General features: G+C 37.0%; 1 protein-coding gene across 1 annotated transcript; it reads left to right on the top strand.

The window, feature by feature from the left end:
* The first annotated feature begins 574 nt into the window (after positions 1-574).
* LOC108970340 lies at positions 575-17,494 on the top strand. Its single transcript, XM_018935666.1, has 24 exons — positions 575-714; positions 787-1,157; positions 2,289-2,436; positions 2,509-2,773; positions 2,868-3,038; positions 4,348-4,445; positions 4,524-4,960; positions 5,072-5,154; positions 5,273-5,400; positions 6,566-6,843; positions 6,922-7,200; positions 7,271-7,636; positions 10,746-11,055; positions 11,147-11,517; positions 11,669-11,816; positions 11,876-12,140; positions 12,219-12,389; positions 12,563-12,660; positions 14,075-14,511; positions 14,593-14,678; positions 14,748-14,875; positions 15,985-16,262; positions 16,338-16,613; positions 16,677-17,494. Exons 1-24 carry the CDS (start codon positions 628-630, stop codon positions 17,044-17,046), a joined length of 5,649 nt encoding a protein of 1,882 aa, XP_018791211.1. The 5' UTR covers positions 575-627; the 3' UTR covers positions 17,047-17,494.
* Positions 17,495-19,435: the final 1,941 nt, after the last annotated feature.

The following is a 19,435-nucleotide window of genomic DNA, read 5'->3' as shown; positions in this document are numbered from 1 at the left end:
CGCAATCGCGCAGCTGCGTTAAGTACTTATCGGGCCGCTCTCGTTCTTACCCGAAATGATTCGCATTATTATAGTTTTTTCTCAAAATTTGACATCACACCAAACTCATTTTTCTTAATAATTCGGTTCACAGTGTTAGTAATGATAGAAAGCTTATCACATATGTGCAACTATTAATCACTCACTATCAGATTAGTTCAGTTTATAATCGAGAGTGACCAAACAAATTAATTTATGGAATTTTATCGTCATTTATTGTTCATAAAAGGTTACAATGTCAATAATAAACGATTAGTTTTATTATCATAAGTCATGTTGCAAGTGAAAAAAACCCATCAACAGCGGATACCACCTTATATCTAGATAGCAGCCCTCAGCCCAATAAACGACTTAAGTGTACATATTTGGTAGAAATAAATGGTTGATTAATTCTATTGTCCCAATCGATTTGCTATACATATAAGCAAATGAGAGATTAGATTGGTAATCTCCAGCTTGAACATCGTAAAAAAGTTTAATGCTCGCGCAATGAGTGCACAGGTCTTACACGAACAGTTTCAACTTGAACGTAGGCGTTAGCGGATCACGGCACTCCGCTAGAACACCTACTAACTATAAAATAGCAAAATGCTAACCAAATATTTGACTTTAGTCCTGCTGGGCTTAACCTTGTTTACGCAGTTTACCGTGCAGGCAGCGGACGAAACTGAAACTGTGAGCTTGCAGCAATAAAATACAAAATTTTTCAGTGTCTGATTTTTTTCTTGTATGTGTGTGTATGTATAGATTAACTACAGATTGCCCGATAGCGTAAATCCGGTCCACTACGACCTTTATTTGCATCCGGATATTGAGACGGGCAACTTCTCCGGTCAAATTGTCATTGAAGTGACGACCGTGACAGCCATCACGGAAATTGTGCTGCATTCGAATAACTTAGAGATCAGCAATGTTTATTTGTCGAATACGGACAATCCTACTATATTTGTAAAGAACTATTCATTGGACTCGGTGCGCGAATTCTTGGTGATCGAATTGAGTGAGGAGCTGGCCGCTGGGCTCACCTTCAGGGTTGGCATATTGTTTGGCGGAAGTATGGCTGGTAAAATTGTTGGACTTTATAGTTCGTCGTATACAAAGGGGGATAAATCGAAGAAGTAAGTGCATTTGAAATATAGGTTTTGTAAAAATATAAAGCAGCTACATTTAGAAGTATACTTAAAAATTGAGAAAAAAGTGATTTTAAAGCAAATATTAAATTCTCATTGTGGTTTTGATGGTACTTCAATTAATATTTTATAATAATCCGGTGAAATATTTAAGAGTGTTTTTTAAACCATGAATGTTTCAAGTGAGCAAAAATCTACTTTTTCAATTTAAATAGACTAAAAGCTCGTAGAATATCCTTTGTACAATCATGAGTTGCATTAGGGTCTTTATGCTGTTGTTGGAATGACATGAACATTTATTAAGCAGTTATTAGAAGAAAACACGATAAAACCATCCGACCGTCGTGAGAAAGAATGCTATGTTGCATTCTCCACCCTCTAAAAATCTTTTTTTTTTTTAGATATTTTTAATGAGTCTCTTCTTAATATATTAAATACTTATTCAGAAGTTGCACTAAGGACACATTTTTCAGCATTCGAAATTTTAGTAAGAAATTAGGTAATCGACTCCACTGAGCAAAACTCACATATAAGGTACTTTCCAAAGTAAACAGAACTTTTTGAATCTATATCGACTGGTGCGTTAGAATCTGCTATCTTTATCGATTGTCCAGTGAGAATTTCATGATATCTCCTTTATAAATATTTTTTAGAAATTTTCAATGAGTTTTAACTAAATACACAAAATACCTACTCAGCAGTAGTGCTAAGACCACATCTTTCAGCATTAAAATTTCCAAAAAATCATAAAAAATAATGAAATCGGTTTTATTAAATAGCGGCGACTGGACTAAGTGAAACTCGCTTAGAAAATAAAATTTAAAAAATTCGCGAGGAGAAATTTATTATTACTCAAATAAATGTTTGTTTAAAACTTAAGTGCACTGAAAGTAATTAACATCGAACAATGCATTTTTCAAGCACAAAAGGTGCATTCTTAAGTAAAGCTAACAAATAAATATGAGATAAGTTTACGAAAAACCAAACCTTGCCACTTCGGCAAAGTGTAAAAATGTAAAGGGTGTCAAACTCTTCTTCTTAAAATTTAAAAATATATGTATTTAGCTTCAAATTCTTGTTTTTATCAATTTTCTTTCTCCCCTCTCCCCCCGCACGTAGAGTTATAGCCACGTCCAAATTTGAACCAACATATGCACGTCAAGCTTTCCCCTGCTTTGATGAGCCCGCGAAGAAGGCGAATTTTACCGTGACATTGGTCAAGCCCTCAGAGGGAGACTACCATGCACTCTCAAATATGGATATTCTAGTAAGTGCAAAATTCAACTGACAATTATATATGACCACATACAAATTTTTATTAACTTATACTTCTCCTTAGAATGAATCCTTCCAGGGTAAATACACGGAGGTTTATTTCAACCAGAGCGTACCGATGAGCACATATCTGACTTGCTTTATCATTTCGGATTTTACATATAAATCGGCAGCTATCGAAACTAACGGTATTGGTGAGCCATTTACGTTGCGTGTCTTTGCGACGCCTGAACAAATTGATAAAGTCGATTTTGCGCTAGAAGTTGGCAAAGGGGTTATGGAATTCTACATACAATATTTCCAAATTGAGTATCCATTGCCGAAAATGGGTAAGCAGCTTAGTTTATATCATTTATATGTGTCATTTAAACTTATTTATTTTTAATTTTAATTTTCTATTATTGCTTTGTCGCTTATTTGTAGATATGATCGCTATACCGGACTTTGTATCCGGCGCTATGGAACACTGGGGCCTGGTGACTTATCGGGAGACCGCCTTGTTGTACGATGAGAATACCAGTTCATCGGCGAATCGGCAAAGTGTGGCCCAAGTTATTGCACACGAGTTCTCTCATATGTGGTTCGGTAATTTGGGTATGTGCGAGTATTTCTTTATCTTAGTTCAATTGGATATATTATTTTGTTATTAGTCGTGTTCTGAATACTAGTTCATGTTTGATCACTAAGCTAGATCACTTGTTTATATAAATATACCCACTGAATCTTTATAGGTTCCGAATACCCGAATATGGATCGCTGATTCCACCGGCCCACAAACTACAGCAAACTTCTGAATGAAATGACAACACTTAAATATTTTTATGTTGTTCTTGGTTCCAAATGCGGAAATTTTGTTTGTTTACATACCCATTGACCCAGAAAAGGGCCTCATCTCTGAACAAAATTTGACTCGAAAACGTGGGATATTCTTGGAACTTTTCAAGAGCCCATAGAGTGAAGCAATGTTTCTTGAGAAGGTCGAGCGGGCTCAGTTTTTACACAAGCTGTATTTTGTTCGCTTTCAAGTCCCAGTCCTTCCATGCGTTAGTCCAAGTTGTAGCGAACGGCACCTCATCGACTCTTCACGATCTTAGTAGTATACACGATCAGCCACAACTGCTATATTTTCTTCATTGCGACTGGACGTGGTCTATTCAGAGGAATAATATCCGGTAATGAATGCTGGGTCCCAAGTTAGATGATGGTGTTGCGAAAAAGTACGGTCAGTAGGTCGATTATATTGACCATTTTCGCAATAAAGTTGAACGAATTGTAAACTTTGTTCAGACGTAAGTCTTTTCATGATAAAAGCGCAAATATACTATACAAAACTATCATGACAGACGCGACTCATACATGACCTGTGTGTATTGCAAAAAGTACCACTCCTTGGATCAGCCGTTATAAATGTTCAGCATTACGAGCTGAGTCGATTTTGTCATGTCTATCTGTACTTTAGTCTGAATATAAGTGAAATCGTCCATCGATTTTGAGATATCGATCTGAAATTTTGCTCATGACCTTTTGTTTCCAAAAAACTGTTGATTTGTTGGTACCGCCGATATCGGCGCCTGCAGACAGCTGTCATACAAACCGTCAAAATCAAGCTCTTGCATGAAAACTTTCCATTTCACCAGATATTTCCAAAAAATCAGATCTCCACTTTGGATCACCATAGCATAAAGCTATCTTACAAACTGGACCTCTATTTAGCAATTATCTTCACGATTTCGCTAGAACTATTATCCAGCACAATGCTGCAGTCTCCAAGCAAATTGTTCAGATGGGACTACTATAGTACTATAGTAAACTGCTGAAGTTTTATTTTTAAATTCTGCCACAAATTTTAACTATATAGTAAATCTGTTATATTTTCATCGTTACTCTTCGTATCCTTTCACAGTTACAATGCAATGGTGGAACGATTTATGGCTAAACGAGGGTTTCGCCAGATATATGGAAAACAAAGGCATAAATGCCCTATATCCCGAGTGGCTAATGGTAATATTTTTCCAAACAATTTTAAATACAATAAAGTCATAATAAATGTATAAAACTTGTCTCTTCCGTCCTTCATAGCTTGATCAATTTATTGTGGTACGCTTACACGATGTTCTCATACTAGACGCCACCTTAGGTTCGCATCCAATCGTACAGACTGTGGAGAGTCCCGCGCAGATAACGGAAATATTTGATTTGATCACCTATGGCAAAGGTGCTTCGATTATACGCATGTTGGAAGACTTTATTGGCGCTGATAATTTCCAAAAAGCTGTCTCAAATTACTTGGACGAATTCAAATTTAAGAATGCTGTGACCGAAGATTTCTTAAATGAAGTTCAAAAATTGATTACCGACATTGATGTGAAATCAATTTTGCAAACTTGGACGGTGCAAATGGGTTTCCCTGTTGTTAATGTTGAGCAGTTGTCAACAACACAATATCGCCTAACACAAAAACGTTTCTTTTCAAATCCCAACGATTACAATTCGCAAATCGATGATTCGCCATACAAGTAAGTAGTGATAAATTTGAGAGTTATTTTCAAAAACCTTTAGTATACTTGTGTATATTTCGGTTAAATTGTTGTACCGTCATTTCTTCCAACTTATTTTATTTACTTTAGTTACACTTGGTCAATACCGATAACCATATTAGTAAATGATCTCCCTGTCCAGCGTGAATGGTTCTTACACAATTCCACATATCGTAAGTGCTTAGATTCGATTGTATTTATACATATAATTTCCAGTTACTTTTCTGTCACAATATATATATATTTTTCTTTACACATTCATAAACGATTGATTTACACTTATCGTTTTAGTTGATATTACCCTTGATACCCCGCCGCAATGGATCAAGTTCAATACTGACCAGGTGGGCTTGTATCGTGTAAATTATCCCGATGAATTGTGGAAAAATTTAGCTAATGAATTACTATCGGATCCATTGGTAAGTTAAAATATGTATGTTTAATGAGAATTTTCGGACTGCAATGCTGCGAAAGACAAGACGCAAGGTCATTCTTTTTTCTCTTTCTGATTTTTTTCTTAGGATGGCAAAGATTCCACAATCAATCTATTGTATAAGTAAGAAGTCAGTTGAAAAGTCCGCGGCCATATTCTTTTTCGCAAAATTGTTTTCTTATTCCACATAGTTCACTTCGCGGGTAATTCACTGATTATAGCGACACTCCAACTTTTCGTTACCAATTTTGTTGTCCTTTACTTCAGAATAGGATTCAGTTTCCGAAATCATATTTTCATGCGGAAGCAATTCGAAGTCCAATTCAAAGACTTATGTGCATTCTGTTGATGAAACACCACTTTTATTTTCATAAAATGCGGTTGTTTTTCGGAGATTTCGTCTTTCAAACGGTCGAATAACACTGAGTAATAGGCGATGTTGATGATCCTTATTTTTTTAGGGTTGTCAATAAAATTCTTCCAGGCGTATCTTAACATTAAAAACAGATGTTGGAACATTGCCAGCCGACTTTTGATTTTTCCAGACTTTGCCGCGTGTTCATCGTGTGAAGTCCACTCGTATGACTGTCGATTGTCGATTGGACTTTTATCCACTGTTATATATCGACGCAAAAACTCGAGTTTCTTATACTTGAACATATCCAAACACTACCTCGAATCATCAATTCGTCATTGTTTTTGGTCGAAAGTTAGCTCGGCCCTCCTTTGCCTAAATATTCATGAATGATATGTTGTAATAAAGATTCCTTCCTTTGGTAAAGAACTTTTTTCTAACCAGAACGTAACTAACAGATCGCTGCAAACTAGACATTGAGGAAACGGCCCCTAGAGTGCCTGCTATCCCCAACAACTTTACTTTAGGGTCATCCAAAATTAGTTTGTGGACCTTTTTGATGTTCTCGAGGGTGACAACCTCCTTTGGGCGCCTGCTACATTCACCGTCCTCGGTGATCATTTTCCTACCCTTAGCATACCAATCGTTGATGTTGAATTTTCCTGAGGCAGTATCCAGAAACTCATCATAGAGCCAAGTTTTTGCTGTTTTCTGTTTAAAAAGCAATCTTTTATGAACACTCGAAATTTCTTATTTATTCATTATCCATCGTTAGTTAACGTTTACATTTTCTTAGACTTTTAGCAGAGGCGATCGTGCTCATCTACTAAATGATGCCTTCTCATTAGCCGATGCCACACAGCTATCCTACGATATAGCGCTTGATTTGACCAAATATTTAGTTAAAGAACGGGATTATATACCATGGCGGGTAGTAGTGACAAAACTACTCACACTCAAAAGCGCACTTTTGTACTCGGAAACCTATATAAATTTCAAACAGTATGCGCGTCAATTAATAACGCCGATCTATGAAGAACTTGGCTGGGAGCTAGGCGAAGACCATCTGGAAAAGTAAGCATGCTTTCGTGATAGTAATTTTACAAAATATCTATATGTTTGGTATACCCGTTATACTTTAAACACCGACAGTCGTTTTCGCTCAATGGTGCTCAGTGCAGCCTGCTCGCTTGGGGTCGAAGCGTGCTTGCAAGACGCCGCAGTACATTTTAAAGTATGGCTGGCTAATTCAACCGTACGACCACATCCGGATTTACGCCAAACCGTCTACTACTATGGCATGATGACGGTCGGAGATGAGAGCTCATGGGATGCTATGTATGAGCTTTTCCTCGCTGAGGAAGATGCTACAGAAAGGTTGAAACTAATGAATGGCTTAGCGGCGGTACAGGTTCCTTGGATATTAAGCGCGTAACTATTTGAAAATATACTTGTTGTATTTGTCTATAGTTTTTTTTTTTCATTGTTTGCTTTATTTTAGTTACATGACACTCGGTTGGTCCGAGGATGTTGTGCGCGGTCAAGATTACTTTAATTTCTTGGTCTATATAGCAAGTAATCCAGTGGGTGAGCCGCTTGTCTGGGAATTTGTGCGTGAGCAATGGCCCACTTTGGTTTCGCGTTTCGGTATCAACGAGCGCACTTTGGGTAATTTAATACCGTCAATTACCGCTAGGTTCGATACGCAAACCAAACTGGAAGATATGGAATTTTTCTTTGCTAAATACCCAGAGGCTGGTGCAGGCGCTGCGGCACGTGTTCGTGCACAGGAGACCGTTAAGAACAATATTGAATGGCTGAAGAATAACGACAAAGTTATTGCCAATTGGCTGGAGAACAACTTATCGTAAAAGTGCAGAAGACTTTGGAAATATCTTCACAATTTAGCTATTGTTAAAATTGATTGGTATTAATAGAAAAGTTCCGCACAAGCTTTAAAGTTTTAAAGTTTTATTTTTTATCTCTTTTTCCCCGGAAGTTATATTGTGACTCATCTAATATTAATCTTGCTTTACAATCATCAGATTTAAAAATAATTAATGGCGCTCTGTCATCTTTAATGACTGGCATGATTGGAAAAGAGGCTGATAAGGCACGCGTCCGTAACTAGCCGCACTTTAGCTTGCATGTTTATTGTGCTCCTATCGTTAAAGATAAGCCTAAACGAAATGTTAGTAAATCACAGGTATTTCTACACTATCGAAATAGCAAATACGAAAAATTGTATTGAAATTTATGGATTTTATGCATGCAAATTTAGGAATTGTTCGCTGATAATGGAGTTCTTTGCTAATAAACCAGAGAGATAAGATATTTTTTCCGCTATTTTGACATTTCTCTTTAGTATTGTTTGGTGGCCCCAACTTTAAGAGCTGGTTTTTCTATAAAAGCGCTACAAACGGTTTTTTTTAGACAAAACAAAAATGGTTTGAAAATTTTTATTCTAGTTAAAGTACATTCATGCTTAAGTCATGAGCCACCATTGCATACCGAATGGGAATCACTACCGTTCAATGATACCCGAATATTTTTGATCCAGATTTGGTTGATATGGACTTGGACAATATGTGCTTCCAGCAGGACGGCGCCACAAGCCACATAGCGAATGTCACAATCGATTTATTGAAAGCCCAGTTTGGTTAACGTGTTATCTCACGACATGACAATTAGCCGCCTCGGTTGTGCCTTTTGACGTCGTTAGACTATTTCCTGTATACGTTAGGTCTTTTGTCTATGCCAACAAGCCAACGACGATTGATGAACTTCGTACGAATGACGTACATGAAATTGCAGCAGTATCGGCCGATATATTCTTAAAAACCGTCGAATGCACAATGGCATCGAATGTATAAGTACTTTCAAAGGAATAAAAAATTTCATTGATATTCCAAACCGTTTTTGTTTTATTTAAAACTTTAAACTTTCGTAACGCTCTTAAGGGAAAACCCTATAATTTGAAAAATACATAAATATACATAAATATGTTTAATAAAAGTGTGTTTTCCGGCGATCAGTGTAGTAGAGTTCTGTGGCCGTCTCCAGAAGCTTGGTTAATGTAGATCACAATTCGACAACCCCAGGAAACGATGACTATCACATTTTCGGTCTGTAAGAAACTCTTTATCATTTTAAAGAAGATTGCAAAGGTTAAAATCCGCTCCTTTCACTGATCTTTGCGTTTAGCAGTGGATAAATTTTCCATCATGAAATTATTTCGGATTGCAGTTAAATAGTGTCCAAATACGGGACATGTCGCGTCGAAAGCTTTACCAATTGCAATATTTCACGCACCTACGTAAACGTTTTCGGGGCAAATCACTGAGGTACGACTACGTTGAGACTTGCTTGAGGGTAGTTAACGGAGGATAATATTCAACCGAATAGACCTCGCCTAGCTCTCAGCAACTCGGACTGACGTAGGGAACGACATAGTGCATTTTACGTCGATATCTTAAACTGAAAGCGTACAAAATACAGCTTGTGCACGAACTGAAGCCGCTCGACCTTACCAAGCCAACTCGCTTCGCCCTAGTATTAGCTCTTGAAAAATTTCAATATCCGACGACTTCGACACAAATTTTGTTCAGCGTTGAGATCTAATTTTTGTTCAATAGGTACGTAAACAGCAAAATTGCCGTATATAGAACGAAGCTTGAGGAGACTCAAGAGCTACCGCTTCATTCATAAAACCACCCAACGACCATCTGTGCCATTTGGCACCCACAAGAGGGCGCTACTTCTCAAACATCGAAACAATTCAAGGATTTATTGAGAGAACACTTCGGTGAACAAATAATTTCACGTTTTGAGCCGGTCGATTGGCCACCAAGATCGTTCAATATCCCACCGTTAAACTTCTTCCCTGTGGGGATATATAAAGTGTAAAGTCTATGCGGACAATCCCGCTTCGTTTCAGGCCTTGAAGCAAGACTTAATGAATGGATGGTAGCCGCGGCCAACAATTGAAAGAGATAATCTTCAAAAAATAAATGCCAAAGAATGTTCTTTAGAATGATAATAAACATTCTCCATTAAATTTGAAGATTCTGTGTTTTACTTTAAAAAAGTAGGGAACCTCGAAATGGATCACCCTTTATTTACGGTACGAAAAATAATTATATTTCTCTTGCCAAAGCCAACCTTCCAGGATGAGACTAACTATTTATCAGAAAGCTCTCGTATTACTCTTTGAAGGAAAATAGAGCGGACTGCCACAATTAGCGAGGAGCGTAAACTGTGAAAAATTGTATACTGTCATCATAACAGTTTCTAATAATTTGCTTCAGTTTAATAACTACTTCTGTATCAAATGCATAAAAGAACCCGTACAAATTCCCACAAACGGTGTTAGTTTATGTATTACTACTATCTTTAACGGTTTATTATATGATATTGGTTAATAAATGATATATAAATAAAATAAATGACAAACAGTTATATGCCGATATGCATGCCTACAAACCGTTGTTCTACAAAATAAAAGGCAGTTGATATATAAATAGATTTGGATCAGTTTAACAACTACATAAGTAGTAGGAGTCATTAATAACACTATAAATGGATTTTCAATAACGAAAATTAACTGTTATCAGTTTTATAGAAATATTTACGACATATACGCGATATTATGCAGGTTTTCGTAATAAATTAGCTTCGCTGTATTCATCTTATTTTCGCGCATTTTTATATAGCAACATATTGCTACTATACTTGTGTATGTACATGCAAATATATACAACTCCACTCGTATAAAATCAGTGATTAGATTAAGTATGCTGTCTTGATAAAATGCAATAGTGTGCCGATAACGGCAGACGTACTTACGGACATGTGCCTAGGCACAAACGCTATTGCTCTCAAACAAGATACAGTTACGGCTAAGCAGCCGTAAGTGAAGGTTGTGCGAAGCGAAGTTAAGAAGTATTTAACACACTTTAATTGGTGTAATCAGTAAGGATAGTTCCTACCGCGGCGAACATGATTATTACGACCAAACTGGTGGCGATTTGCTTGGGCTTAGCCCTTGTTGCTTTCACGACATCCACGATCGTTTTGGCTGTGCAGAAGGCACATTTGCAAGATGAGCTGGATGCGCTGAAAGACTCCCTCACCACCACCACCACCACCACCACTGCAACAACAATAGCTGTTACTCCCACCACAGCGAGTACAAGCAGTCAGCCAGCAACAACACCGACGACAACCGCTCCCGCTGTAACTACAACAACCGCATTACCTGAGACTACAACAACGTCGCCGGAAATTGTAAGTCCGTAATTGTAATGATTATAACTACTTTTGAGTTTGTAATTACATTGTATGCATGTGTGTGCGTGTGTGCTTTCTGCTTGTCTAGATCGACTATAGACTGCCCGACAGTGTTTTTCCCATCAACTATAATCTTTATCTGCATCCGGATATCGAGACGGGCAACTTTACCGGCCAAATGCGCATACGCGTGAACACCACCAGAAGTATTGACAAAATTGTGCTGCATTCGAAAAATTTAGTGATCAGCAGTGTGTATTTGACGGGTACAAACAATCCAACGGTATATGTAAAGAACTATTACCCGGACTTGGTGCGTGAATTTTTAGTGATCGAATTGAGCGAAGAGTTGCCGGCTGAACGTGCCTTCTATGTTGGCATACTGTTTGAGGGTACTATGGCTGGTAAAATTGTTGGACTCTACAGCTCATCGTATCTGAAGGCGGATAATACGCGAAAGTAAGTATGAATATGGCGCGCGGTTGTTAACTCGGCTATAATCGCGTAAGCGGTGACCACGCCAATCAAGAAGAAGAAGAAGTATGCGCATTCTGAAATATGTTTGCGTTGTTGTAATTAATTTCGTGTAATTTCGAAAATTGTCTCGTAGATATATTGCCACATCTAAGTTTGAGCCCACTTATGCGCGTCTCGCTTTCCCCTGCTTCGATGAACCAAACATGAAGGCGACTTTCGATGTGGCTTTGGTGTATCCCTCAGAGGGTGATTACCATGCGCTCTCAAATATGGATATTGCGGTAAGCGTTTGTTAGTTATCGCACGCATATTGGTATTAAAAATATTTATATACATGCAGGGTGAATCTTATCAAGGTAAATATACGGAGGTTTACTTCAACCGCAGCGTACCGATGAGCACATACCTGGCATGCTTCATTGTTTCCGACTTCAAATATAAATCGGCGGTTATCGATACTAACGGTATTGGCAAACCATTTACATTGCGTGCCTTTGCAACACCCGAACAGCTGGATAAAGTTGATTTCGCCTTGGATGTTGGCAAAATCGTGATCGAGTATTATATACAGTATTTCCAAGTGGAATATCCGCTACCAAAACTGGGTGCGTATTTCAGCGCTTAATTAAAAAAAAAATATATATACATATTTTAAATACTACAATTCACTCTTTCTCTCTTAGACATGGCCGCTATACCGGATTTCGTTTCTGGCGCTATGGAGCATTGGGGTCTGGTGACATATCGTGAGACCTCTTTGCTCTACGACGAGGCTGTGAGCTCGACCGTGAATAAACAACGTGTTGCCAGCGTTATCGCCCATGAGTTCGCGCATATGTGGTTTGGAAATTTAGGTAATTTGTGTTTTTTTTTTATTATCGTCTTTAGTTATTAACTCATTGTTATTGTTAGGATTAGAGTCTTATTTCATAAATTTCTTTATTTCATAATCACTTTACAATTATGGATCATAAATTTGTTGGTGCGTTAAATCTTATCGTTTTTGAATATTCTAATATATTTACAGTTACTATGGATTGGTGGAACGATTTATGGCTTAATGAGGGTTTTGCGAGCTACATTGAAAATAAGGGTGTTGAGGCGAGGTTCCCTGAATGGAAAATGGTAAGCGCACTAAAAAACTGGACAGACTGAAATACTCAATTAGAAATTGAACTAAAATATAAATTCTGAAATTAAACTCAGACCAAGTCACTTATATGAAATTTTCTAATAATGAAATACTAAGTTAAAGACAAAGTACCACTGTAGAAAGGTGTGTGCAAAATTTCAGATCAATATCCCAAAAACGGAATAATTTGTTCGCGTACAGCCAGACTGATATGACTGTCGTTTGGTCTTCTCACGCTGTTCATTTATACCATACGTGTATATATTTTATGGGGACTGTAATGTTTCATTACGGGTAATGTACCTTCTCCAAAATATATATTAACTTCATTCAGAAGAGCAGTTTCGCTTAGGTTCATGGGAATATAATTTACTTAAGCGATTCTTTCTGACTGTACATATTTCAGGAATGATTTGCTTTGCATTAAAAGCAACAATGCCAGACCTCGACTTCTGTTTAGTAAAATGATATCGCTTAGGCATACTTAATACTACTATTACTGAATTTATATAATAAATATTAAACAATAATACTTTCAGAATACAAATAAAATACGCAATAGCTAATACAGAATGACCAAATTTATATCCGATAAAGGACTCTTAAAAGTTTGAATAAAAAGTCTGAAGAGTGCCATATATTAAAATTATTGTTTCCATCTTTCAGAATGGATCATAATAAAGCTATATGACTGTTGTAAATGTTTGGCACAGACGATCTCAGTAGGAAAGGGCACCTGTGTGCTAAAAATTATGAAAAATTGCGAATGGCAATCCTCAAAAATGTTGAATGTACATATTTCCAAATCACTTACGACACAATAACCAAATTCTCTCAGAACAAATTTCTTGAGCACCCCTACACACACTGTAAAAATGGCCTCGCTCATATATAACGGTTCTATTACAAATTGCTAAAAGCGTGATAAATCGATAACTAAATATGCCTGAGACATTCTATTTTAGTGCTGACATTATACGAGTTGAGGTGAAAAAAACATATCATAGGATCTACTAGACCTATTTCAACCAAATTTCGTAGGTAATACAATATTATCCTGATATTCCTACCTTACAGTGAGAAAATAATCGGACTATAACCACACCTACTTCCAATATAACATAATTAGAAATTCCATCTGATTCTTTAACTTCACTGGCGGTTCGAAACTATTTAATCTCCCAACTACTGAATATGTGAACCCCAATTCTTATTGTGAACTTTTTACTGAAAATTTGGTCAGCCTGTCAAATATCCTTTTGAAATTCGAAGAAAAAATTGCCTTTGATTCTTCAAAGTTGCAAGATTATACAATGTTCGATCATACCCGAACTTAGCTCTTTCTTACTTGTTTCTAATATATAATATTTCTTTTGTCTCAAAATAAATTTTCTTTTGTATTCTTAGCGCGATCAATTCATTACTGGCACTCTTCACGGTGTACTCACATTGGATGCCACACTCGGTGCACATCCCATTATACAAACTGTAGCTAATCCCGATCAAATCACGGAAATATTCGATACCATTACCTACTCGAAGGGTGCCTCATTAATACGTATGTTGGAGGATTTCATTGGACCAGATAATTTCCAAAAGGCTGTTACGAATTACTTGAATGAGTATAAATATAAGAATGCGGTGACCGATAACTTTTTAACAGAAATCGAAAAATTGAATTTGGGTTTCGACGTGAAATCAATTATGAACACTTGGACAGAGCAAATGGGTTTGCCGGTGGTGGAGGTAGAACAAATAAGCGCTACCCAATACAAATTGACACAGAAACGCTTCTTCTCCAATCCCGACGACTACGAAGGCGTCTATGATGATTCGCGTTTCAAGTATGTACCGACCATATAAATTTAGTTGTGAAATTAAAAAACTTTTTATGCTAATTGTATTATTAATTTATTTTATCACAGTTACACCTGGTCTATTCCAATTACTTACAAAACGAATACTCTTACTGACGTTAACAGAGCGTGGTTCTACTACAATGAATCGGAATGTAAGTTGTTTCTTTGAAGCTAAATAAAGTTCACCCTTTAATAATATTTTATGAATGCTCTTCTTGCAGTAATCATTGAGTTGAGCAGCGCATCACAATGGATTAAATTCAATTACGATCAGATCGGTTATTATCGTGTTAACTATCCAGCAGCTTTGTGGGAAAGCTTGGCGAATCAACTAATAAATGATTCAACCGTAAGTTTGCTTTGGTATAAATGTGTGCAATATTATTTGCCTGGAACCTTCAACCATCATTCCTTAGGAGAAAAGATTAACGATAAATTATTAAGTTGGAAATCGTCATTCAAAACTTTCGTTCAGTTATTCAATAGTGAAAGATTGAATGAAAAGCCTAGGCTATTCTATATATTTTATGTATTCGATAATTCCAGAAAATGTGTCATATCAATGAGGATCTACACATATCTCTTTGAAATTAAAACGGAGACGAAATAAGTTCCGCAGTGTGACTCCTCTCCACGTTACTGTTTAACTTCTACATTTCAAAACTTCCGCAACCCTCAGAGCGAATTTCTATCATCTCGTACGCTGATGATTGGACGATAATGATGTCGAAAATGGGGAAAAGACAAAGAGATGTTGTTGGCAATAAACACGGCATTCGACCGGCTGGTTCTTAACTACGCCGGGGGACGGGGAAGTTGCAAGAATGGCATAACACTGCATTGCGGGCTACAACAGAATCAAGAGGCATTCTGTGTCCCATCGAACACCTACACAGTATGAGTATGCTCCCAGTTAAGGAGCAAAATGAACTCCTCTCCACCACCCACTGAATACGAAGAGCTCAACTTGCCGAGAGAAACGAGTGCGACCCTTGCGCAGCTTCGTTCTGAATACTGTAGCAGGTTAAACTCATACATATCCAGAATAGACCCCGACATATCAAATTTATATTTTTACGTACAATGTGTCTTCGCAAGACACTAGTCATCTCTTTGCATGCCCACTAACCCTAAACATCTGGTCCTCCCTTTGGACCAAGTCGAACAGCGAAAATATGATCTCGTACTATTTAATAAATAAGCCCACTCAAAGTGATAAGTTATTGAGTAGTAAGTGAGAAGTATAAGCCAACATGGAGAGAACATATATTCAAATTTATAAATAGAGTTGCTATTTCTCCTCTAAAATTAAGGATTAACTAGTTCTAATGCTCCTCACCTGAAATTTCAAAAGTCGGTAGAAAAAGTTAATAACGCTTTAAACTCAAGCTCTTGACCCAGTCTTGATTTGTCTGTTATGTCCTATAGTAGATTAAAAGCGGTTTCTAAAATTTTCAGAAATTCTCAGTTGGCGATCGAGCTGGTCTCCTCAACGATGCTTTCTCATTAGCCGACGCCACTCAACTCTCTTACGATACAGCTCTCGATATGACTGCATACCTAGCTAAGGAAGTGGATTATGTACCATGGAGTGTGGCTGCATCGAAGCTTACCTCACTTAAACGTCTGCTGATGTTTACAGAGGTGTTTGGCGATTACAAGCAATATGCACGCGAATTGATCAAGCCAATTTATGAGAGTGTTACGTGGACGGTGGGCAATGATCACTTACAGAAGTATGCTTTATAAACACGTTATTACAAAAATATCGATTAAAGTAAAATATTTTACTTTTTTCAATTCTTTGCTAGCCGCTTACGTGTTACGATTCTCGCAGCCGCTTGTTCGCTCGGTCTTGATGATTGTCTAAATGAAGCGAGTACACGCTTCAACGCTTGGCTGGCAAATCCTGATACCCGCCCACATCCGGACATACGTGAAACTATCTACTATTATGGCGCCTTTGCTGCTAATGAAAGTGCTTGGCAAACCATGTGGAATCTTTTCGTAAGCGAAGCGGATGCCAGTGAGAAGTCGAAACTAATGTACGGTCTGTCGGCTGTACAAGTGCCATGGATACTGGGCAAGTAGGTCAACACTCGCTCTCAAAGTATCTAAAATATTTGATCTATAAATAATCTACTTCTTAGTTACATCAATCTCGCTTGGGATGAGAACAATGTGCGTGGTCAAGATTACTTCACTTGCATACAATATATTGCCGCTAATCCAGTGGGTGAACCCATTGTCTGGGATTATGTGCGCGAACATTGGCTGGATCTGGTGGATCGTTTCGGTTTGAATGAACGTTATTTGGGCAGCATGATATCATCGATAACCGCACGATTCGATACACAAACGAAGTTGGAGGAGATGCAACGATTCTTCGTTAAATATCCGGAAGCCGGTGCGGGTGCTGCGGCGCGCGTGCGTGCTCAAGAGACCGTTAAGAACAATATTGCATGGCTGGCGAACAATAAAGCCAATATTGCAGCGTGGTTGGAGAAAAACTCAGCATAAGTAAATAAAGCTTTAATAATTTTGTTCTTACTGAGACATTTTTTGAACTGTAAAACGCGAACTTTTTAGAATCATATAAACTAAGTAGCAAATGTCGTACACATTATGTATCGTTTTTTTTTTTTGTGTTCAATTATTGCATTACAATTATTTTGTAGAGTCTACAATGACTTTTCGACTAATCGATTAATCAATGTTTGATAGGTGAATTCATCCTGTAAGAAAAGTTTTAAAACTAGACATCAACTAAAGGACGACTTCAGCTGCTTCGAGGCACAGGTGTGTTTTTGCTAGCATTATAGTTTACACAAAAATATTTTTGTACTTATACTATATAAAATATGTTTGAAGGATATAGAGTTTCTTTGGTTAACACTATATGCCAAATAAAAAAGTTTCCCAAAGTTTCGTTCTGACAAACGATCAGCTTTTTGGGAAGAAAAGAAAATGTGTAAAATTTCAGTATTTGGAAAATTGTGGCACTAGTTAACAGATGGACATGACTGAATCGACTCTGATCGTCATGCTAATCATTTCCTTAGCTAACTGTAGCAAAAGATGGTAAGATTTTTTAATTTAAATTTGGCCCGAAAACCCGTCGTCGAAATATTTCTTTTCTATGTTGGTGTGACTATCAGTGATATCTGTGTTAAATGTCACATCAAAATAATCATTAGTGTTTAGTATTTGCTTGTCTTTCTGAGGTACATAAGTGGATGAGAACAAATTATTGTGCATAGAAGTTCCATTATATTTTGTGCGCGGACACAAATTTCTGGTGCTAAAATGTTCAAATGTTGGATAGGGCCTGCGATGATAATTGTTTGTCGCGAGAAAGTGTTTTTGGTTGACACAAATTATTCAAAGATCGAGGTTCGCATCATTGAAATATCGAAAGGATCAGTGAAAACTATTTGGAAAGATCATTTGGGTCTAAGAAAAGTTAAAGCCGAACTGGTTTCAAAATCTCTTTTTAGAAAAACAGCGTCATATTAACGTCTGTGATACAATGATTTTCATCAAGTATACCATGAAACATGCTTACGACCCGGAAACATGGGATAAATCGGCCGGTCATCTTGGCAGGGTTATGTTGACAGTTTTATTCAATTATCAACAAGCAATACTATTTGAATGCTATGTGTTTGCGCGAAGCTATTCGTAAAAATTATTCTACAATCACCGAGTTCGCCTGATTTGTCTCTGGTATGACCTATGGCTATTCGCAATGGCAAACTCGTACGTCCGCTCCAAAGGAACTGTTTTGAGTCAATTGAAGACTTTAAACGTGAATCGCTTTGAAGGCTACTACGGAAATTGACATTAGCAACTGTTTCGAGAATTGGAAAAAACATTATTGGCACAAATGTATTGGGGCCAAGAAGATTAGTTTGAAGGGCGACATAGATTTTGAAGAATAAATTAAGAATTTTAAAATTTGAACAACTATTAATTATTACTATTCAAAGGGAGCGGACAAAATCAAGTTTTAGCTAGCAGATTTATTGTTGTATGCAAGTTTTTAAGTGTCTATACCAAATAGCGACACCCTGTGTCCACAGTATTATGCCTGAAACTATGCTATGCTTCTTTGTATATTCTTAGAATGATGGTTGTGTCTCACATTACATGCTAACCACTTGCAGCTCATTTAACTAGTGGCATTGGATTAGAGAATACACGAATAATCTTGTCAGTACGTAAACAAGAATTTTATTATGTTATGTGCGAAAAATGCAAATTAAGGTATTTGTAAGAAAATTGCGTTTGTATCTATTTAAAGCAAGCATGAAAGCGAGTTAAAGTCACCGGCCGGTTGGTTGAGATGCTGAGAAGTAAAAATACCTTTAGACACTATTATTAACTTAATAGAGAAACTCCTAGTAGAGAAGTTATAATATATCTAAGAAAATTATTTTCAGATGTGTTAAGTACGAACTAATTTTTCTTAATATTAAATATGTATACATATCCCGTGGTACGAACTCATTGAACTTAATTTTACTCTTTCGATTTTTCTCTGAAAGCTAAGCCTAAGCTTTTTGAAGCAGGTTACTTTTTAGATTCCTCTGTTAAGGGGTTACATGCTTTCAAAAAATCGATTTTTTATTGTCTTATTAAATTCTACAACACCTCTAGAATAAAGTCCTAAATTTTCAAGTTGATCCGAGATTCTTAGATACAGTTTTGAGAACTTGTGCGGTCGAGGATAGCTAGGCTAAGAGCGCAGTCTTTAAACGCGTTTTTCTTAAAACTGAATTTTTGCAGTCGGTTGACTAGATTCCCGAAAACTACTTAACCGATTTTCACGAAATGTTATATAGGTCCTTGAGATACAATTCTCTTTTTCGATTACAACTATTTGAAAATATAAATGTTTCGAAATTTT

Source organism: Bactrocera latifrons, unplaced genomic scaffold (genome assembly GCF_001853355.1).
Source record: "Bactrocera latifrons isolate USDA-ARS-PBARC rearing strain unplaced genomic scaffold, ASM185335v1 scaffold_3, whole genome shotgun sequence".
Classification (NCBI taxonomy): Eukaryota; Metazoa; Arthropoda; class Insecta; order Diptera; family Tephritidae; genus Bactrocera; species Bactrocera latifrons.
The sequence above is the reverse complement of the archived record's forward strand: the minus strand, read 5'-3'. Positions and strand labels throughout refer to the sequence as shown.